At 43.2% G+C, this 22,756-nt stretch overlaps 1 protein-coding gene across 5 annotated transcripts in view; it reads left to right on the top strand.

The window, feature by feature from the left end:
• Positions 1-21,723, top strand: part of ARFRP1 (ARF related protein 1) — a 366,770-nt gene extending 345,047 nt beyond the window's left edge. For all 5 annotated transcript variants that reach the window (XM_085619615.1, XM_085619612.1, XM_085619611.1 and 2 more), the window contains 3 exons: positions 41-111; positions 13,757-13,857; positions 17,109-21,723. In XM_085619615.1, coding sequence (XP_085475741.1) covers positions 41-111; positions 13,757-13,857; positions 17,109-17,196 — 260 coding nt within the window. In that variant the 3' untranslated portion in view covers positions 17,197-21,723. The remainder of the gene's footprint in view (positions 1-40; positions 112-13,756; positions 13,858-17,108) is intronic.
• Positions 21,724-22,756: the final 1,033 nt, after the last annotated feature.

Here is a 22,756-nt window from a genome sequence, read left to right as displayed (position 1 = left end):
CAATACTTCTCCTTTACTCGCTGTCCTTTTCCTCCCACAGAGAAAATGATTTCAAGTGACGTGTTGGAGGGTGTTCCCATTCTGGTTCTTGCAAACAAACAGGATGTGGAGGTAAGGATTGCTTTTGACTTTCTGCTCCTCCGTTTCATGGTACTTTGAGGTGCCTGTTCCATTGTGGGACAGGCGTGGATGAAACCATGTTGGGGTAGAGCTTTACTCTTTGAGGGGGAGTGGCTCTTGGTGAGAAGACAAAGCATGAAGGCCTGGAGGTCTGTGACCTCTTCAAGCAGGAAGCCTATTTGATTTATCCTAAAGTGACCACTTAGTGGCTTCTAGATTTTTTAAACTATTCTCGACGTAAAACGTGGGCATGGGCAGATTTGACTCAATTTGATTCTCCAGTGACCTTTTATTGCTAATAATCAGTACTTTACTAGGTTCGGGAGCTTGACTCAGTTAATAAAATAGATTCAAATGGATACCCACAATTTCCTTGTATGAACATGCTTTACAAGTGGTGAACTAGATCCAGAAATATTGTCCATCATTGCGAGTCACCAGTGCAGCGATGGACTGGGCAGGTTTGGTTTTGGAGTCGCTCATCTTCAACAGAAGTAGCACAGTGGGTCCACATTAGGAACCACGGGGCTAATTTTATCAGTTCCTTTTTTCTGTGCCTCTACAAATGCAGGATCCTGGCCCTCTTAGTATTCTTCGTTTTCTTTCTTCAGGTTTTAAAAAAATATTGCATATTTTGGGCTTGGTCTACACATTGTTTCTCCTTAAATCCTAAGTCTTAAAAATCATGTGCAGAGTGCTGAAAACATGTCAATCATGGGCCCACGCTGAAAGTGCTATGGGAGATTTCTCGTGGTTTCCTTGTGCGATTAATGCTCACAAGTGGATGATAAGGCTGTTGGAGATAGAAAGCTTAAGTTAATCTAGTCAAGGACATCTACAAAACCATGCTTCCCTTCCAGAAACAGTTCGCCTGCTGGCACCACAAATGAATTGCAAGCAAAAGTGTTCGATCTCCTCCTCACATAGAGTAGAGGCACAGAAAGTCCAGGTATCCGGCTGATTCCTCTTCACAGCTAGTGTCCATCCTCCGGGCAGGTTCTCATGTGATCCTTCCTTTAACAGGTGCATCATATTGAGGCCTTGCAAAAGACCACGATGGTGATTTTTACTGGTAATCCGTCCGGCAAGAATTTTGGTGCTGGTACACATCCATCTACACAGTTAACTCTCTCCATTCTGTTGATCCTCTTTTCATACCTCCCCACCACTGTAAAATCGATCTTTGCTTCTCAGAACTTCAGCATTATGGTTACGATAGGTTGGCATCCTTTGGAATGGGTTTGAGGCTAATCTGAGGCCAACAGGTCCTGTGCATATTATCGAGTTATTCTACTTTTTGCGTAGTAGACCTTGATTCACTTTTTCGACCATCTACCCCACGCAAACACAAACATAATAAAGCAATACATTTCTTTCTGCAGGAAGGTGTCCTAGAGAGAGGAACCAAATCAGCAAGCGTTCTGGGTTTCTACTCCAGATATTTTTTGTTCCCAAGAAATTGTGTGGTTTAGATACGGTCATAGATATCCGATACGGCAACAAGTTTCTCAAAACACGAGAAGTTCAAGGTGATCACACTATTCCAGATCCTGCAAGCCATTCATGCGCAAGACATGATGGTGTCTCAGGATTGGCAGGATACGTTTTTTTCAATCACTGATTTTGAAACGCATAGGGTACCCCAAATATGCTGATGAAGAATGCTTGCTAGGAGTTTGTAGGTTTGCATTTGTCACGGTTTGAGTCCTCAGAGTCTTCACAAAGTGAATGGCAGTGGTGCTGTCCACCATTACAAGCAGAGTGCAGTCCTACCTAGCTGACTGCTTGCTAAATGTACCCTTGGGGGTTATCCACCAACAGGGAGAAAGCATCCCCTATTTTCTTTCAACATCTGCTATATATTGGGCAGTACTGGACAGCGTGGGCCTCGGAGTATGGGCCACATTCACCGACTGTGTCCAATATTTATTTTTTGGTGCAACTGGGTCAATTTTCTAGCTCCTGGGACTGCATTTTCCTTGTTCCTTGAGAGAGATTGCAAGTGAGACAATTACAGTGGGTTCAACAACAATGGAACCAATTCTGTAGTCCGGTAAGGGCAGAGTGCTTCTCCCTCTGTCTTACTCCGACGATATTAGGTGTCCTCCATCTTTCACGGGAGAGCAATTTTTCCCTCTGTGGCTTCAAGTGCAGTGAGAAGAGACGTTCTGTTACAAGGCTGGTGAGGTTCATCTAAGCGACATAGAAATAATTGCTCTACGCTCCCCACATGAAAAGATGTTACACTTTTAGAAAAATACACCAAACATTGAGTGCGTTCTTACCCTAGATTCAGAACAAGCAAGTAGGTGTGCAGACATCACAGCAGCAGTGCTTTATATTGATAAACAATGAGACGTAGATTCCAAATCTATGCAAAGAGACAGTGGACTTTTGTTCTTGGGCTGCAGACTGAGGAGTTGGTCTGACACCAGTTCCTGTGGTGGAGGAACAAGAAATAAAAACAGACAACCAGAGCATGCTGTCAAGCAAGGCAAGAAGTAGACCACATTTTTAAGGTATGGAGGTATTGCTGAAATAGATCTGTTTGCTACATGACTATGTGAAGGGTTTACACCTGCAGATTACTTATAGTTATGTGTGCAGAGTTCCGAACCCCAACTACGAAGTCTCCGCATATGTGAGTATATATTTTAGTAGTAAATTGCGAAGGACACAGGGAAGTGGCTTAAAAAAGGGGCATATTTACTATAAAAGGGATGGGTGTAAGTAGCAGTAAGCGGGGTTAGAGAGGGGTTTTGGGAGACCCGTCACCCAACCACACAAGAGTAAGCCAGTTGTGACACGGGTGGCGACATGTAACTTATACTTTTTTGAGTAAATGTAGGCTCTACGTTTGTAAATATCGAAAAGTAGTAAACCTACTCAAAAATGTAAGTTACTTAAAAGTGTAAGTTACCTTTGTGAATCAGGCCACATGAGTCTTTGAATATGTTTACGTTTTTGTCAGAAGTTTTCTCTTTGGAATTTCTCAAAGAATTCATTTTCATTTAGAGTGGAAAAAAAAGCAGTGTAGTGCTCTTTATTGTTGCCTGCCTGATAAAGATTTTCACCCTTTCTGGAGTGTAGCCTGAGGTTCGTGTCTCCAGGGCTCACCAATAGGTCTGTCCTTGCATCAGCACTGGTGTAAGGCCCTGGGTGGCAATGGGGTCTCGAGCAAAGTTCAGTTGTTGGATGGCAATAAGCAGCACAAAGATCAGGCATCTGCTGGAGTTGTCTTTTGAGCCGCACATGGTTCTCTCATTTACATTACAAGTGAGCCCCTGTCATGTGCAGGCGCCTAAGAGCCACAGCGTATGCGTACACCGATACCGAAGCAATGGTAAGTCCTCGCCAAGTCCGATGCCTGCAGCCTGTCAGTGCTTCTTTGGATTCATTAAGTGCACTGGTGGTGTGTAGCTAGGGTTGCCACCGTTCATGGGACAAGTCCTGTCCACTTGTTTACGTTTTACCATACTGGAGCTGGTAGGTGAAAAGAATTTGTGTAACAAATATTTGGGCACTATATGTGGGGTTACCGCCTGGCTGGTATTTTACCTGAGTAATCTGCAGGGCAGCAAAAAGTAAAAATATGTGAAAAGCAGCAAAATACGCTATTTTTTCAGCTTTTAAATAAACCTAAAATAAGAAACACGTGAAGAAATTACTTTAAAGGTTGAGAGCAGACTCAATTATTTCGTAACGATTAGTAAAGCGAACAGAGAGGAATCTAAGACTAATAAAAAATAATACTGTAATTATTCGCAATAAGGCGGCCTCAGACTCCGTAGCCCAGCAGCGGCGTCTGTGGAGGACGTCGGCGTACCCGCCCCTCTCGGCATACAGTCTGTCAGTACCAATAGAACTATCAAATAGCTGAGCTTTCTTGTGAATTGAAATCAATTTGTCTCTCTTCCCCCCCTAGTTTATTTTCGTAAATGTTTCACCAGCCGACTATGACATCACCACTAGGCGGCAGTATTGCACCACATATTACGCTGAGCACAGCCTTCTGCGAGATGTCCCAGCGGTAGAAATGATTCCTCGACTTTCCTCTACAAGCCTCTGTCTGGCCCTCTCTTTTCACCTGCTCAAGCAGGCCCGTTCATCCCCGGAGGACTGCAGATTCTTGGGTTTCCAAGAGGGTTCATTGTTCGAGGCAATTAAATGGAAAAGCCCCAAAAACTAAGGCGGAGTTGCTTTTCTTCTGTTTTTTATAAGAAAAACAGTTAACTAGTTTGAGTCACAAAATCCTACCCGCAGGAAACGTAATCTGCTCTTGTGGTTCCAGAGCCACGTGTTTTGGCAAATATTCCCGCGGCTGAACTCTGCTCGGGCAGTTTCTCAGAAACACTTTAATGTAAAATGTTCTGCGTTTTCCCTCAGGAACGAGTTTGGTGTGACCATTTAGGTCCGGTTACAGACCGCGTAATAACTCATATCCACAATAATACAAATATCCACAAAGAGGAGCTTTGGGATCCGCCCCCTGCGCCCATTGGTTTGTTTGGATCATCCCGTTCAACCATAGCGTGCAGAGACTGTCATTCACATGTAGGCTCCTGTCGGAGGAGTGCTTCGGCCTTCGCATTCAGTTCTGGTAGCAGTTTGGGTGGGGGCCACCGCCAGAGCTGTGTGTCTGGCTCGGCCTTGGCTCGATTTTCTCGAGGACTCTCGGGCCAAGAAAGAGCTACCCGCGTAATCAAAATACAGAAATCCTGTAGCTGTGGCATCTCGGCTGCACACAAGAGGGCTGCACAGTCTCTGTGTGTCCTGCAACACTGGCAAGGCTGTGTGTCTGCAGAGGAAACTGTGCAGAACCTGCATCGCTTCTTCAGTGTTAACTGTTGCTTCACTATTGCACCCCAGTAATACTATAGGAAAGGTTTCTTCCCATCGCATCACGTTGAAGTATTTCTTAGGACTTTAAAGAAACAATCCCCATGCCACTTTTATTATTCTTTATTTTCTCAGCTGATGGCTCGCGGAATAAAAATACTGCCATTTAATTATCTTTACATTTTCAATCAAGCTGTTCTCGTGGCTAGACAGAGGAGTAGTGGAAGGCGCGGCACCTTTTGCGAATCCTCGGGGGCAGTGACGCGCCGCCCGTGTCTCGTGGCAGGGGGGTCACACAATCTCCAGCGGGGCAGGAGGGCCCCAACCCTTCATGGCGCCGCCAATCAGCCCACGGCCAGTGGATATCCGTGGGATATGGGATACTAGAGACCCCGCGTCACAGTCTTCAGGGGGCCATCATGTTACCACTGTCTCTTGGTGTCACAAAAAAACTGTTTCATGCATCAGAACAGCACCCACAGAAGTTCCATCGCAGGCAATTTCACAGACATCCAAGTGCAATCAGTTGAAACAAATTATGGTTTTAGAAATTAAAAAACAGCAAGGAGAGAAGGTTAGAATTGCTGACAGGCCTGAGACGACTGATAAAGGGGGGAGCATGCAAGAGAAGCAACGATGTGGTACAATGGAGGGGGGGGGGTCTGTGCATAGTACCACAAGCGACCTCATGCCCAGAGCAGGGAGCTGGGGACAAAAACATGAGAAGGGTGGATGAATAAGAGCAGCAGATCAATGGGAGAGAGATAGAGCGAAATAGATTGATGGGGACAGCGAAAGAGCGAGAATGAGCTACAAGGAGGGGACCTTTCTTCAGTCCACAGTAAACAGAACGGCCTGCAATTCTGCATCTGTTTACTGTGGATCGGATCAAAAAGAGAGGATTTCACCCACTCCTAATCGTGTGCCATAAGCAACAAAACACTCGACAGGGTACATTTCAAAGTAAGTAGTTCCTTGACTTCTGTCTTTGCTCCCCTGGAGAGTCAAGTGTACAAAGGATATGGTTACCCTTGTTCAACTAGAACAAAATTGTATATTACACCCTGGGACACCAATGGGAAATAACAGAATCCTCTGTTTACTCTCAATTCACGCGCCACAAAGGAGACCTGGTGATGACAAGCCGGCTGGTAATTTTTATTGAGCTGTTAAAGGGAAGAATTATACGTCCCCTAAATGCCCATGGTTCTTGATCTATATTTGTGTTTTATTTGACACGGCTGCGACACGCCCTTGCCCACTTAGACTAGACCACAGTGCGTTAGTTGTAAAAAAAATGGTTCCCTTGGCAGTGCATGGACGGTGAAGTGAAGCATTCGTGCACTGCAATGGAAGGGTATTGAGCCCTAAAAACTGTGTCCACACTTCTACTGATGTTGAACCAAGTGTGGCTGTGCATCTGAGGGGGATTCTGCAAAGCTGCTCTTTCTTTCAAGAGTCATTTTGCATCTTCAATTTCTTTTTGCCTCTGACTGTGATCTGTGTTTATGAATGTTTTCCTTACTCCACATATTAATTAGTGTAACACTAAGTGTGATATTTCACCCCAGGATGCTGTCAAATAAACGTGATGTCCCACTGAAGCACACCTCGTACATAAAATGTGACCTCTTACTACTACATTTTCTGTCAGTACTGAGTGATTTTGCACCTAAAGTGAGATCACTCTCCAGTTCAGTTTGCAGAAAAGGTGGTTTTCCTACGAACAGTGATTTTTGGTCCTAAATGTGTTTTTCATCTAAAAGTTTATCTCCAGTTCTGGTTTATGTTATACCAAGGATAATTTTGCACTTACAAATGATTTTGCGCCAATGTGTTTTTTTTTTTTTTTGCTCCTTCAAGGGTTCCCACACTCCCAAGAATGGTGCACCATTGTGATTTTTCACAGTAATGTGTTGTGCACTTAAATGTGAATTTGGTCTTGTGATGCTACTGTTTTGCTTACTTTGCACCAAGAGTGATTCTGCACCCCTAAATGTGATGTTTGCTTCCAAAATGTTTTCCATCCTTCTAAAATTGCAACCAGGATAATTTGCACTTTATCGTGCTGTCAACTAAGTGAGATGACATGTTAATACCAAGCTTTTGCACCTTATGTGATCTCTTATTGCCACATTTACTCTCTAAACGCAATGACTTTGCACCTAAATATGATGCAACTCGCCAATTACACCACCCACATCCCCACTGCTTTTTTGTGCTGGAATGTGATATTTGCTTCTAAATGTGTTTTGTGTACCTAAAAAAAAATATTCTCAACACTTCCACTGCATTAATGGCCATTTTGCACCTAAATGCGGCTTTACATACATTTGTTTCCACATTCATGCTGATGTTGCATTGAAGATGGTTTTACGATTTTAGATAGAAATCTTTGAGTGCAAAATAATGTTTTTGCACCCAAATTGTAATCTTGGCTCCTTCAAAGGTTTGCACTCTTCTCTTAAGCATCATTTTGCACCTAAATGTGCTTTTCTTTATAATTGTACAAAAGGGGGTGGTGATGGACGGAGCATCAGAACCAATCAAACACTCACACCCAGTCAACAGATCTGGGTTTGATTCATCACCGTTCTTTAGCCCACTCTGCCACCCCAGTTCAGACATGGCCATATGCAAATCAGTCTGACCCTGTGCCTCATAGGGAACAGTCCAGCCCGAACTGCCAAGCCATTCCTTCCCTGGACCGGAAACAAGCTTCTTAGGACCGATTTCTGGCATTTCAGCCGTCTTCAGCCAGGCTTGGTTGAATCCAGTGGCAAAGTGAGCAAGGGACTCACGTCTGAGCATACCCTGCCAACTTATGGCGAACAAAGCGGTACAAAAGGGGGTGGTGATGGACGGAGCACCAGAACCAATCAAACACTCAAACCAGTCAACAGATCTGGGTTTGATCCATCACCAGGTCTAAAGTACAGGAGGACTGGTGTTTAACAAACCAGAGTGGCTTTTGCACTTGCGCTCAAAGTACAACAACTCCACTAGCACAACCCTGGCATACAAATATGCACACTGGCACCTTAGTAAATTTATACTGACAAGCACCCTGAACACTTGACAGAAAAACAAACAAAAACACACACACACAAACACACTCCAATAATATATTCTTTATAATTGTGTCTAGCACCAAAATTCACCTCGGCATTCGTCTTAAGTTCAATCTTTAGTTATTTTGCTCTCAAAATGTGATTTTACACCTAAAGATGTTTCCACAGTCCTCATCATGTTGCACCAATTGTGACTTTATGCACAAAGGTAAATTTGCACATATTCCTAAATAGCCACCTTTTATACTATACTGTAGTGCACAAAGACTTGGGAGTAGGTATTTCCACTTCTATACACTATGCCACAGGCAGTCTTTCTGTCCGCTTTTAATGTACTATGCTAGTGTCCACCTTTAAATCACTACATTAGTGACCACTGCTGTAGGCAATGTTTCTGACCACTTTTGATACACTACAGTAGTGAGCACAACCCTAGGCAATCTATCTTCACAGCTGCAATAAAATAGTGAGCACACTCTTTCCACTTTTAATACACCACAGAACCAGGGAGCCTTTATTTTCACCTTTAACACTCTATGGTGGTGTGTACAGCCCAAGTCATTATTTCCTGCCACCTTTAATACACTGTTAGTGACCATAGTGCCCAACAGTGTTTCTGACCACCATTAATACACTCCACTAGTTTGCAAAGCCCATCAGTCTTTCTTTTCACCTTTAATTATGTATATTAGTAACCTCAGCCCTACAGTTTCTGCCTACCTTTAATGCATTGTACTCGTGAACACAACCACAAGCAGTCTTTCTTTTCACCTTTAACACTCTACATTAGTAACCTCAGCCCTACAGTTTCTGCCTACCTTTATTGCATTGTACTAGTGAACACAACCACAAGCAGTCTTTCTTTTCACCTTTAACACTCTACATTAGTAACCTCAGCCCTACTGTTTACCTTTAATGCATTGTACTCGTGAACACAACCACAAGCAGTCTTTCTTTTCACCTTTAACACTCTACATTAGTAACCTCAGCCCTACTGTTTCTGCCTACCTTTAATGCATTGTACTCGTGAACACAACCAGTCTTTCTTTTCACCTTTAACAATCTACATTAGCAACCTCAGCCCTACTGTTTCTGCCTACCTTTAATGCATTGTACTCGTGAACACAACCAGTCTTTCTTTTCACCTTTAACAATCTACATTAGCAACCTCAGCCCTACTGTTTCTGCCTACCTTTAATGCATTGTACTCGTGAACACAACCACAAGCAGTCTTTGTGTTCACCTTTAACACTACATTAGCAACCTCAGCCCTACTGTTTCTGCCTACCTTTAATGCATTGTACTCGTGAAGAAAACCACAAGCAGTCTTTCTTTTCACCTTTAACACTCTACATTAGTAACCTCAGCCCTACTGTTTCTGCCTACCTTTATTGCATTGTACTTGTGAACACAACCACAAGCAGTCTTTCTTTTCACCTTTAACACTCTACATTAGCAACCTCAGCCCTACTGTTTCTGCCTACCTTTAATGCATTGTACTTGTGAACACAACCACAAGCAGTCTTTCTTTTCACCTTTAATTATCTACATTAGTAACCTCAGCCCTACTGTTTCTGCCTACCTTTAATGCATTGTACTTGTGAACACAACCACAAGCAGTCTTTCTTTTCACCTTTATCTACATTAGTAACCTCAGCCCTACTGTTTCTGCCTACCTTTAATGCATTGTACTCGTGAACACAACCAGTCTTTCTTTTCACCTTTAACACTCTACATTAGTAACCTCAGCCCTACAGTTTCTGCCTACCTTTAATGCATTGTACTCGTGAACACAACCACAAGCAGTCTTTCTTTTCACCTTTAATTATCTACATTAGTAACCTCAGCCCTACTGTTTCTGCCTACCTTTAATGCATTGTACTAGTGAACACAACCACAAGCAGTCTTTCTTTTCACCTTTAACACTACATTAGTAACCTCAGCCCTACTGTTTCTGCCTACCTTTAATGCATTGTACTTGTGAACACAAGCAGTCTTTCTTTTCACCTTTAACACTCTACATTAGTAACCTCAGCCCTACAGTTTCTGCCTACCTTTAATGCATTGTACTAGTGAACACAACCACAAGCAGTCTTTCTTTTCACCTTTAACACTCTACATTAGCAACCTCAGCCCTACTGTTTCTGCCTACCTTTAAGCATTGTACTAGTGAACACAACCACAAGCAGTCTTTCTTTTCACCTTTAACACTCTACATTAGTAACCTCAGCCCTACTGTTTCTGCCTACCTTTAATGCATTGTACTTGTGAACACAACCACAAGCAGTCTTTCTTTTCACCTTTAATTATCTACATTAGTAACCTCAGCCCTACTGTTTCTGCCTACCTTTAATGCATTGTACTTGTGAACACAAGCAGTCTTTCTTTTCACCTTTAACACTCTACATTAGCAACCTCAGCCCTACTGTTTCTGCCTACCTTTAATGCATTGTACTTGTGAACACAAGCAGTCTTTCTTTTCACCTTTAACACTCTACATTAGCAACCTCAGCCCTACTGTTTCTGCCTACCTTTAAGCATTGTACTAGTGAACACAACCACAAACAGTCTTTCCTTTCACCTTTAACACTCTACATTAGCAACCTCAGCCCTACTGTTTCTGCCTACCTTTAATGCATTGTACTCGTGAACACAACCACAAGCAGTGTTTCTTTTCACCTTTAACACTCTACATTAGCAACCTCAGCCCTACTGTTTCTGCCTACCTTTAAGCATTGTACTAGTGAACACAACCACAAACAGTCTTTCCTTTCACCTTTAACACTCTACATTAGCAACCTCAGCCCTACTGTTTCTGCCTACCTTTAATGCATTGTACTCGTGAACACAACCACAAGCAGTCTTTCTTTTCACCTTTAACACTCTACATTAGTAACCTCAGCCCTACAGTTTCTGTCTACCTTTAATGCATTGTACTCGTGAACACAACCACAAACAGTCTTTCTTTTCACCTTTAACACTCTACATTAGCAACCTCAGCCCTACTGTTTCTGCCTACCTTTAATGCATTGTACTTGTGAACACAACCACAAGCAGTCTTTCTTTTCACCTTTAACACTCTACATTAGTAACCTCAGCCCTACTGTTTCTGCCTACCTTTAATGCATTGTACTTGTGAACACAACCACAAGCAGTCTTTCTTTTCACCTTTAACACTCTACATTAGTAACCTCAGCCCTACAGTTTCTGTCTACCTTTAATGCATTGTACTCGTGAACACAACCACAAGCAGTCTTTCTTTTCACCTTTAATTAGCTACATTAGTAACCTCAGCCCTACTGTTTCTGCCTACCTTTAATGCATTGTACTCGTGAACACAACCACAAGCAGTCTTTCTTTTCACCTTTAACACTCTACATTAGTAACCTCAGCCGTACTGTTTCTGCCTACCTTTAATGCATTGTACTTGTGAACACAACCACAAGCAGTCTTTCTTTTCACCTTTAATTATCTACATCAGTAACCTCAGCCCTACTGTTTCTGCCTACCTTTAATGCATTGTACTCGTGAACGCAACCACAAGGAGTCTTTCTTTTCACCTTTAACACTCTACATTAGTAACTTCAGCCCTACTGTTTCTGCCTACCTTTAATGCATTGTACTCGTGAACACAACCGCAAGCAGTCTTTCTTTTCACCTTTAACACTCTACATTAGCAACCTCAGCCCTACTGTTTCTGCCTACCTTTAATGCATTGTACTCGTGAACACAACCACAAGCAGTCTTTCTTTTCACCTTTAACACTCTACATTAGTAACCTCAGCCCTACTGTTTCTGCCTACCTTTAATGCATTGTACTTGTGAACACAACCACAAGCAGTCTTTCTTTTCACCTTTAATTATCTACATCAGTAACCTTAGCCCTACTGTTTCTGCCTACCTTTAATGCATTTCACTAGTGAACACAACTACAAGCAGTCTTTCTTTTCACCTTTAATTATCTACATCAGTAACCTCAGCCCTACTGTTTCTGCCTACCTTTAATGCATTGTACTAGTGAACGCAACCACAAGCAGTCTTTCTTTTCACCTTTAACACTCTACATTAGTAACCTCAGCCCTACTGTTTCTGCCTACCTTTAATGCATTGTACTTGTGAACACAACCACAAGCAGTCTTTCTTTTCACCTTTAACACTCTACATTAATAACTTCAGCCCTACAGTTTCTGTCTACCTTTAATGCATTATATTAGTGAGCACAAGCAGTGCTTCTGGTCACCTTTAATACCCTGTAGATGTGCACACATTCTTAGGCATTGTACCTAGCTTTTACACTCCACAGTAGTGAGCACAGCCCCAGGCAGTCTGCCTGTCCACCTTTGTTACACTATACTTTGCACAGGCCAAGGAAGTATTTCTTTACACCTCTACAGTAATTGTGGCAGGCTCAGGTATTCTCAATGTGCACTTGTAATACACTATAGTAGTGAGCAAGAAGGTTTCCCTGTCCTGCTTAAATACACTACAGTACTGTAACAGTAGTGAGAAAGGCAACAGTTGTTTCTCTTTCCACCCTTCATACACTGCGGCGTTGCCCACTGCCCATGCAATGCAACCTTTCGGTTTACCTTTAAACACTACACTAGTGAATGCCGGCCTGGGCAGTTTTTCTACTGGTTTGAGCTCGGAATCGAAACACTACACTAGTGAATGCCGGCCTGGGCAGTTTTTCTACAGGTGTGAGCTCGGAATCGAAACACTACACTAGTGAATGCCGACCTGGGCAGTTTTTCTACAGGTGTGAGCTCGGAATCGAAACACTACACTAGTGAATGCCGGCCTGGGCAGTTTTTCTACAGGTGTGAGCTCGGAATCGAAACACTACACTAGTGAATGCCGGCCTGGGCAGTTTTTCTACAGGTGTGAGCTCGGAATCGAAACACTACACTAGTGAATGCCGACCCGGGCACTATTTCTACAGGTGTGAGCTCGGAATCGAAACACTACACTAGTGAATGCCGACCTGGGCAGCTTTTCTACAGGTGTGAGCTCGGAATCGAAACACTACACTAGTAAATGCCGACCCGGGCACTTTTTCTACAGGTGTGAGCTCGGAATCGGCCATTCTCTCTCAAGTTTTAATGCACTAGAGTAATGCTCCGAGTCCAAGGCTTTGTTTTCACCTTAATATATCGTAGGAGCACAACGCCACAGTCTTTTTTGGAGTTTGATACACTACAGTCGTGAGCACACCATAGTGTGGGTTGTTCCAGGTTTGCATCGCTGCAAGGTCTGTCTATAGTACACCAGTGAACACACACGTGCTTTCGCTCTACCTTCAATGAACTATGGTGGCGACCACCCACAAACACGTGCTGTCACGCGCACGTTATGTGCTGAACGTGGAAAGACAACTATTGTGTGGTCCGGTCACTGCTCGCCTATGGTGGAGTTTAGGTCATATTATAGTTTCTGTAGGTTTAATGTTGTAGTAGTAATATTCATTTGGCATTTTGGAGGGCACTGATGTGCGCTGCAGCGCGAGGGCCCGGGGAGGCGGGAGCTCCCTCACATATGGCCCCCAGACAAGCACAAGCGTGTCACTGACTGACTGACATGAAGCGCGCGAACAGTGAAACTTGTAATGTGTTCTTAAGCCTGTTTTTCTTTCGTTGAATTGTACGTGGGGGCGAATGTTTACCAGCTCTAGCTCGAGATGTGTTTTTACAGCCTCTGTGCTTAACGTGCGCTCCTCTTTCCCCCAGGGCTGCCTTTCCATTCCTGACATCAAGACGGCGTTCAGCGATTGCATCAACAAGATCGGCAAACGAGACTGCCTGACGCAGGCCTGCTCCGCGCTCACCGGGTGAGCACCGACGCGTGACTCCGCCGGCGCCCGCCGGACGCTGCTCACCCCTGGACGCTACTCACCCCTGGCCGCCATTTCCCAGAAAGCCCACTAGTCCCCGCCATTTCCGAGTGTTTAGCATTCTGCCTCATCCCTATATTTAATCCAGCAGTAGGTCACTGTCACACAATCCTGGATTTTTTGAAGTGAGTCAGGAATGTCTGTAAACATCAGACATCTTTAATGTAATCTCAGACATAAGCCTACGAATTGTAAATTGCTTTTTAGGTCTTGCCTCCCAGACTGGCTCAGAATGACATATTGTGGATTCATAAGAAATTTACAGAGGCTTACAACCAGCCGCTTATTCTTTGTCACTGTCATTTGCTTCTAATCAGTGTTTTTCCTTGTCCCAGTTTGTACATCTTGTGTTTGTGGTGTCTGGATTCTTGAAGCCATAAACCGGGACAGATCACAGACATAGGAGCCGGACTATGTTGTTACTTATGGACACTAGGACTTAAGTGACAGCATTCACTTACTTAGAACTACAATGACAATATTCGTAGGGTGCACCTTTTCTTCCGTTTCGCAAAGTTTTGTCTGGCTCATGGAAGAGAGAAAGGATGTTGCACATTGTTCTACGTCATAGGAGGCGCCTTTGTCTGGTTTGCCTTGAATGCTGGAACTTGTAGTCTTTTATTTACATTAATTAAGAACCAAGCCACAAATGATGGAGGGCAACTGTTAAGACCCTGCTGTATAAAAAAACCTATACTTTTCTATGGGGCTTCAGTGGTGACGAGATGCACATAAATCAGAAATGAGAATTACTTCAGTTCAATAAGCCTACAACAAAAGAAAACACATTTAGGGACCCTTTTTCAGTAGCGATATAGCTATTGGGATTATGCAAGGCACGTTTAGAACTATTCGGCTAAAACACTCTTTTAAAAAAATCAAATACCACCTCTGCCTCTCGCTCGCGTATCACATGTTCTATGATGATGCACTGATAAGCGGTCTTTAGCCTGGGTTTTAGCTGAGGGTCTCCACCTACGCTCCTCATTCCTCTTAAATTCTGCTGTGCTGCATAACGAGTCGGCATAGCTCATCGGCAGAGTTAGCTTCTGTCTATAGCGTAATTGTGCAAGATAGGCTAGGTGGAACAGTGAGCATGTGCATTGGTCAAAATGTTGTGCACCCTCAAATTTCCACAGATCCAATGTTGCTGAATCAAAACAGCCATCCTTCTCACACATCGCAGCCAAAGCCTGGAACGACCTCCCACTGCACCTCAGAACTGCCCCTTCCCTCACGGACTTCCAAAAGAAGCTCAAGACCTGGCTCTTCCAGAAAAAACAGACATGATTCCATCTGCCCACCTTTCTCAGGTCCTCACCCTACTCAGCACCTGGATACCCTCGCGGGTGATTGGCCGGCCTTTACAAATGAACATAACATCTTTCTTTTTAGGTTTGAGAGTTTTTTTGTGCGAGTTTCATAGGATGAGTAAATCTAGGAGACCTCCATCTACACATTTAGAATTGCTCATATATTTGAGTTTTTGGAGGAGTGTCTAGGGGGGAGGTGTGTTGTGTGAATGCTTGAATGTGTAGTTGTTCTTCCTTTGCTCAACTCAATTTCCCCTGGATAGGAATGGGGTTGTCCAGTGATTTGGGTGGATACATTTCCATTATCACTTCGCAGAACACTGCGCCGTTGGGCAGACTCTTTAGCACCTAAAGACCCTTTGTGTGCACGAAACATCAGATGGCGTCCACAGGCGAGCAGACGGATATTAAATCACCGAAGTCATTTTGGGAAATTTTTAAACCGCTTCTGTAAATCAGGCCCTTTTTAGAAAATGTATCTTGCCTTGATTTTCAGGTTATCGTGTCTGATTTCTCTGTTATACTGCATTTGCTTTCCAACCACTTTACCACCATCTGGTGACCAGTTTATAAAATGAATAATTTGATTATCCAAGTGGAATAAAATAGTCCTAAGACCTGAAACCCCAATGATAAACAACAGCATCCACCATGCTCACTGCCCAGTAACCACTTACTTTCCCATGACTTAGAGAAAAGGTCTACAAATCTACTGCTGTCTTTTTAAGAATAAATGAAACTGCTGGAAAGAGAGGCTTGTAAATTGACACCATACATGTAGCAAATGCTAAAAAAACACTATGACAGGATCCCTGACAAGGTGGGCAACTGACTGGGATGGGCATGTGTCACCAGTAGATGTGACAACATAAATCTTGGCTTTACCTAAATATGTTAGAAATAAACACTTATAAATCCGGTCAAAATCCAGAATGCAGTGACACCCACCACACAAGAAAGGGTGGTCCATTGGTATGCCCATCAGAATCACTGCCAAGTTGTGATCTAGTAGGCAAGTTGGAAATTGTGTGACCAGGGAGCCTTGTTTTTGATCCCTGCCGTCCCATTTGGCCAAATTGTCTGTGCTTGAACAGTCACCATTTTAACGTACCATCTGCCCCCATTTTTCTGGCCAAGAGTAGGGGCATTTAGAATCCACAAAAGCTTACAGTAAGTTTATGGTAATAAAAACTTGAGTGACTAGTACCGCTTGGGAGTGGAGGTAGATAGTCCCCGCTCTCATGGTCTCTTCACCAAAGTGTAATATGGTGTTAAAAGCAATAGCTTTTGGTACAAGAGGACTGTATTACAATCTTGGGTCTCCAATTTACTAAATTGTTTGACTTTGGGAAGGTCATATTCTCGTTGTGTCTCTGTTCGCTGATCTGACAATGCGTCTGTATCTTCAAGAATGCTTAAAGGAAACACACCCCCAGCATAATTTTCTTTTTTCCTTTTATATTTTTTCCTCAGCATAGTTTTCATATATACAGTCCAGTCTGAAAGTCTCTTCGTTAGCATCCTTAAGGGGAACCAGGTCTCTGAAGCAACATTGTGCAGGACCTCTCCTGTGCTGAAGCTCCCTTCTCCTAGTCTCAGAAAAGCACCTTTTTCACACCACTATAGCGCTAAAATAAGAAGCATCACCATTCCAGGCCGCTCAAGGTGTCCTATCAGCGAGCCTTCCATGAGCAGCAAAATGCAGAACAAATGGTATTTTGCACCAGCTGAGAGCAGACAGTAGGACAGGCCACATAATTACAGGACTAACCTGTTAAAAAAGGGGGGGGGGCGGGCGGTTGGCCACCCTACCTACGGTCAGGATGCATCGTTATTGTTTTTCTTCTTTTTCATGCCTGTAATTTTTCTTTTTAGCCAAGGACTGAACGAGGGCATCGAGTGGATGGTGAAATGTGTGGTGAGGAATATTCACCGACCCCCGCGGCAGAAGGATATCACATAGGCGATGGCTGCCCCATAAGCACCGTGTGGAGATGGCAGCGCCTTGAAGCAGTGTTTCTGACGGCCCACATTCCTGAGTGACCATCTCAACCTCTCCTGCCTCATTGCACAGGACATGACTGGCTTGGACTGCTCCAGAATGCTCAAGCTTCTGTTTGCCATGAACATTTTGAGTAATAATCGAAATGGCAGTTGTTTCTGTGGTTGTAGAGAGGGTACAATGTTCCTATTCGTTACCCTTTCATCTCTGCAATGTGCATTCCATGTTTACTTTATTGTTTTAGGGATTCTTTTCTTTCAGATGCTGATGGTTATTGCTATCTAGTACTTTATAGTAAATTATTGTTGCTTTAAGAAGGCACTGCATCTCTCACCCCCCCCCCCACTAGTCTCCCCTACACATGAATATTTTCAAGATTTGTTTTGTATCCTAGTACTTCAGCTCAGTAGGATGGTATTTCTAGCTTTGTCATGGGTGCTGCAGCCTTGTTTATCACACTCGTCTGGATTTGTCCTGACTTTGAGTCCTTCTCCATGTGTTGCAACCTTTTGGGTTGGGCTTCACATACCTCAGCCCTTTCTGGTGAAGCTGTGATAATGTTATTGTAGCTATCTTTGATGGATAGAGTAAGTGCGCTTAGCCCTGAAGGGAGTCTAGGTGTTATCCCACGCTGTGGCGAGAGGGGTATGTAGACAATTAAGGTTCTGGAAGGTGGAAGGAATAGACAGGGCCCATGGCGACCGAATTGGGAGCCCCAACCTGGAACTATGAGTTACTAGATCCAGTTTAAGTTGATGAAGTTAAAATATATGTCTTAGATTGATGTGTTAATAGACTGAGCCTGTGAAGAGAAAGTTATGGTGGAGGGTAGTCATTAATAAACCTAGTCTTTTAAAGTAATTAATCTAAGCTGCAGAGGTAGTGTTAGCTTTGGGAGGTGGAGGTAGAAGTAATAGTCCTAGGTCAGGAAGATAGAGTTAAACTAGGAGACAGTTTAGTTAATGAACATGATTCTAGCAGCCAAAATCAGTCGATTTAGCTTTAGAATGTGGAGTTACTAGATTAGTTCTTACAGAGTACAGTTAATAGATTTAACCTTGATGGATGGAGCTGCTGGACCTAACATGAGTATGTGGACTCTGGCCTGCAGGGGTGCAGGTACCAGACCTAGCACTAGATAATCCTGGTGGAGCGGCATGGTTAGGAAGAGGGATCGACCTCTACTTAGGCACTGGAGTTATTCGGCCTCACACTGTGTATGAAGTTAATAAACGTGGTCTTAAAGGTTGGATTTAATCTACCTGCATTTTGCTGGTGGAGGGGACCGGAGGCGTAATATTTGAGAATATAGTTAAAAGGTGTGTCTATAGGTATGGGAGTTAACATAACAGGCATTTGTGATTGGAGTTTATAGGTCTACACTCAATGGATAGAAGAAATATACATACCTTTCGAACAGTCTGTGAAGTGTTTAAGTGCTCTAGCTAAAAAAGCTTCAGTTGGAGCTGCAACATTGCTTAGGAAAGTTAATTGATGTGTCCTCTGAGCTGCGGGTTCAAGTAGAGCGTTTGATACATCATCTAATAGGGTGGTAGTCTGATAGTTGCGCATATGCACCTTCCCTTTTAGTTGAAGGCTTCAGTGATGCAGCTCTTTGATCTTCAGTCGGAAGCTCTGATGTTATATTAAAAGTTGTATCCTTGTATCTGCAAGCAAGTAATGGTGTTGGTAGACATTTTCGTGTGATTCTCTCCATGAATGAATTGACGAGACTTGGCCTTCAGTTGTTATTTAATAGCTGTTCTAGAACATCCCATGAAGCTAAAGCTTCAAAAGATTGGAAAAAAAGCTTGCCCTTGCAGTTTCTCGCAGGATAATGTCAGCACACCTGCCCGTGAAGGGTCCTTGTTGTATAGCAAAGGTTGTCAATTGCTTTCAAAATTACAACCCAATGAAAGGATTTAGAGCTCTTGGAGCTACAGCACTGAAGAGTGCATCTGGCAGATTTTTCATTAGGGCTTCTTCGTTGTAGATCTGCCTACGGGTTACCTCAGTGAGTATGCCTGCCTCCAGAGCTGCTTGAACTTGACCTTTTTGTATGTGCCAATAATGCCACAGTTGTTGATGGACCTACCTTCGCATCTGCGAGAAGTGTTGAGTTGGTAGACCTTCCCCAACAGCACACATACTGGCAGATCTACAGTTAAAGCTGATTTAAGGATTTAGTTGATAGACTGCCCATTGCAGCTACTGATATTGCCATTATGCCCTTTAAGACTGCTAGAAAATAATAGTTGCAAGTCCCGCGTGTAGAGGTGCTTGCAATGGTTTATCTATGTTTGGGTTTTTTGAAAAATGTTAGCCTTAATCATGACACTTCCAGTGATGGCAGGCCTACTTGGAAGCTGCAAGAAGGGTATAATTGATTCTCCGGTCTGTGGGCCTCCTCAAATTGTTGGGGATGGTGGGATGAAATGGGGTAATGAGAGGCAGGCCTTTGGACTTGCTTTCCTGCTCCAGTTGTGAAATATTTAGTGGCTTCAACTTGAAGATCAGACTTTATGTTATTCTAGAAACGTCATGACTCTTTCTTCTCTTAGCTGTGGAGTGAAGAGTTGCCCTCTTTTAGTTGGCTTATGTCCCACTACACTGTTTTTGACGTGGACTCATTTCCTTCTTCCTTTCAGAGAAGAGCAGGCGAGTTCTCATTGGCATTTGCCATTGGCTGACTTTGGGTCTTAGTAGTGTAACAGGTAAGGTTAGATAGTAAAGGCACGTGTAAAAACAAGGCACAGATCTTCAGCCTACCTGGTGTCTGCATATCTGACCGCAAACAAGGATGTCTCTGTTAGCAAGCTACAAGCACTGCCTTTTGGACAGAGAAGTGTTTGTTTTTGATTGAATCGCTGAATTCCCAATTTATTCCCGGGTGACATTGTTTGCTGTTATTTTATCATAGACTTTTAATGCCTTCTTTTTGTCCTTTCCCTTGCCATATTGTCCAAGCTAATTTCATTTTTTGCGAAATAGCAGCCAAACTATGGAGAGTGTATTTTCCTGTAGGATAAAGGTCGTAGTTGGTGCCGGGTGTGGTTTAAGTTAATCCTTTTATGGTGCTACTGCCAATCTGACTGAAGGATGTTTGGGTTCCTTTACCAAAGTGTATTGGACACCGCAATGCAGAAATGGTAAAATGCATGGTGGGAGAGAAATATTGTGGTTCATTCTACTGTAGTCGGGGTAGATGGTAGGGGGTTGACCACCGTTGTTGTGGGTAGTACTTGAGGGTCTTTTGCCTCTTTTCCTACAATCGGTGAGTGGCTTCCCATTATCCTTCGATTCATTGCCTCTTAACATTTAATGCCTGGGGGTGCCAACATATAGATGATGTGAACTCTGGGATAATAAACAGGTAACGTCAAGAGAATTGCTAATCTGTATCTGCAATGTTTACATAAAAGTATAGTAGACACGTGGGTGGATGTGGTCATTCTTTTGTTGATCTTTCACTGGGGTGGTGACGCGGAGAAGGGCAAAGTACTTACTTTTTTCCATAGCAATTGTATGTGACCAAAACCACATTTTGAGTCACTCAGCTGATTTTTCCTGTTTCCCTTAAGCGTGGGGAAAGAACTGAGCTGCCGTTGAGATGGAAATTGCTGAAGGATTGCATAATATGGACTCCTGTGTTTTTTAGCATATTAGTACCTTTTCCAGCCTTCATGCGTCGCTCGGGCTAGAAGTAGGCAAGTGGGTGTGGAACATAGAGGGACAAGACGTAAAGTAGTGCGAAGACCAGTATTTACATGCATGAGCTTCACATGTTATTAGTGGTTGCACCTGACTGATTCAAGTTTACATGAAGTATGTTGTAAACATTGGTCGAGCCTGTACAGTTCTATTCTGCCATTTTACCCAGTTTGTTTTTCTGTGCTCTGGGTTTAGTCATCCCAAGGTTCTGCCCCACAGTGATTTGTGTTGAATTTACTTGGCGTGAATTTGCTCTTGTCCGCAGACCTGCAGTTTCCAAAAAGTCTGCACTGGTGTGTCCGTTCTGTTAGGCAGTTAGAGCGTGGACCCTACTGATGACCTATTAAAGGTCACTTTTGGTTCAAGTGGAAGCCACTGTATGGACTTCAGGATGGTGTTACATCCATCGCTTTAATTTAAGCCTGGAGCTGGTCTGGCTGCTCTATTTTGGACCAGTAAAAGTTGATTCAGTAACTCCTTGGTTAGGGATATGCACATATGCTTTCAAAAACCTGTACACGACCAATCTAACACGCGCAGTAGACCTGCCATTTGTTCAGTCCAATTGAGAAAGCTGTTACTCAACACATGGAGTTCGAAATACTTACTATTCTAAATATAGTTTGAATGTGGGACAAAAGATTGTGCTGTGTAACACATGAACACAAGATTTCTGCCTTTTGTTATCCGTGTAGGAGGTTTATCTAACTTTACGGGCTAATAGGATGTTATTTTATTTGGCTAACATTGATGATTAAACAAACTACTGTAAATCTACCTTCATTTATGAATATTACTGTGAACAAAAAGGATTGAGATCGTTCATGTAGTACTATTTCTGTACCTGTGTTGGTAGGTTTATTCTAAAAAGGGTACAAACTCCTCACCCTCAGTGCAGTGTATGCTTCATCTTAGCGGTTATCTCCTAACCAGCATCAAATGTTGCAGAGTGGGCTGTCTTTGAAATCTGTGGCTTTTTTTGGACTGTTGGAGTGTTAATGATGGATTGCACAGCTGATGTTTCCGGTAAGAGGTTTTACCTTTCAGGGATGTCCTGGGAAATAAAATTGTGTAGTGAAAGCCAGTGAAAATCCTTATTTGTTGGCTCCCTTACACACAGACTATGGCCTATTAGTACCCTTCCAGCCATTCCGTCTCTTATCATGTTCGTCAACATGTTTCGACTCTCTCTGAGTCGCCAGAGGGTCAGTGGCTTTTCTCAGAACTGTATGACCATTACTACCCTTCCTACATGTATGTCTGTCCTATATTTTGTCCTGTTAAGAGGGTAGGAAAGAGAAGGGAGGGAGTAAGACCAGTCTCCAGAGGAAACAGGACTCCTTGGGTGTCTATACACCCTGGTACTGAAAATAGTGAGGGATAATAATAAAAACACCACAGCAAATCACACCTCTCACCCCCTTGTAAGCTCTATAACCTGCATGATTAACAGCATTAATTTGAAGCCCTATGGGGCGGTCCTTCACCCGTTTTTACAATTTTCCTGGATTGTTTGAGATATCTGCATCGTTTCAACGCCTTTTCATAGAAGGAGATGAAAAGAATGTCTTCTCTCTAAGAGCACTATTCCTTATCCTATATGAATGGGACTTGAAGGGTATGCTTAGGAAGATACTGCTACCCACACAGATAACAGCTGGATTGGGAAGCTTCTGTCAAGCTCAGGTCTATGCAACATGGATTAGAGCATTGGTCCCAGGGGCCCAAGACTGCCCTAGTATGAATAGAGCTGTGTCTTTATACAGAAACTCTACCCATCATTTCATGTGAAGTTCTGCAGAGGATTAGG

The sequence above is a fragment of the Triturus cristatus genome, chromosome 7 (assembly GCF_964204655.1).
Source record: "Triturus cristatus chromosome 7, aTriCri1.1, whole genome shotgun sequence".
NCBI lineage: Eukaryota > Metazoa > Chordata > Amphibia > Caudata > Salamandridae > Triturus > Triturus cristatus.
This window is presented reverse-complemented; position numbering and strand designations above follow the sequence as displayed.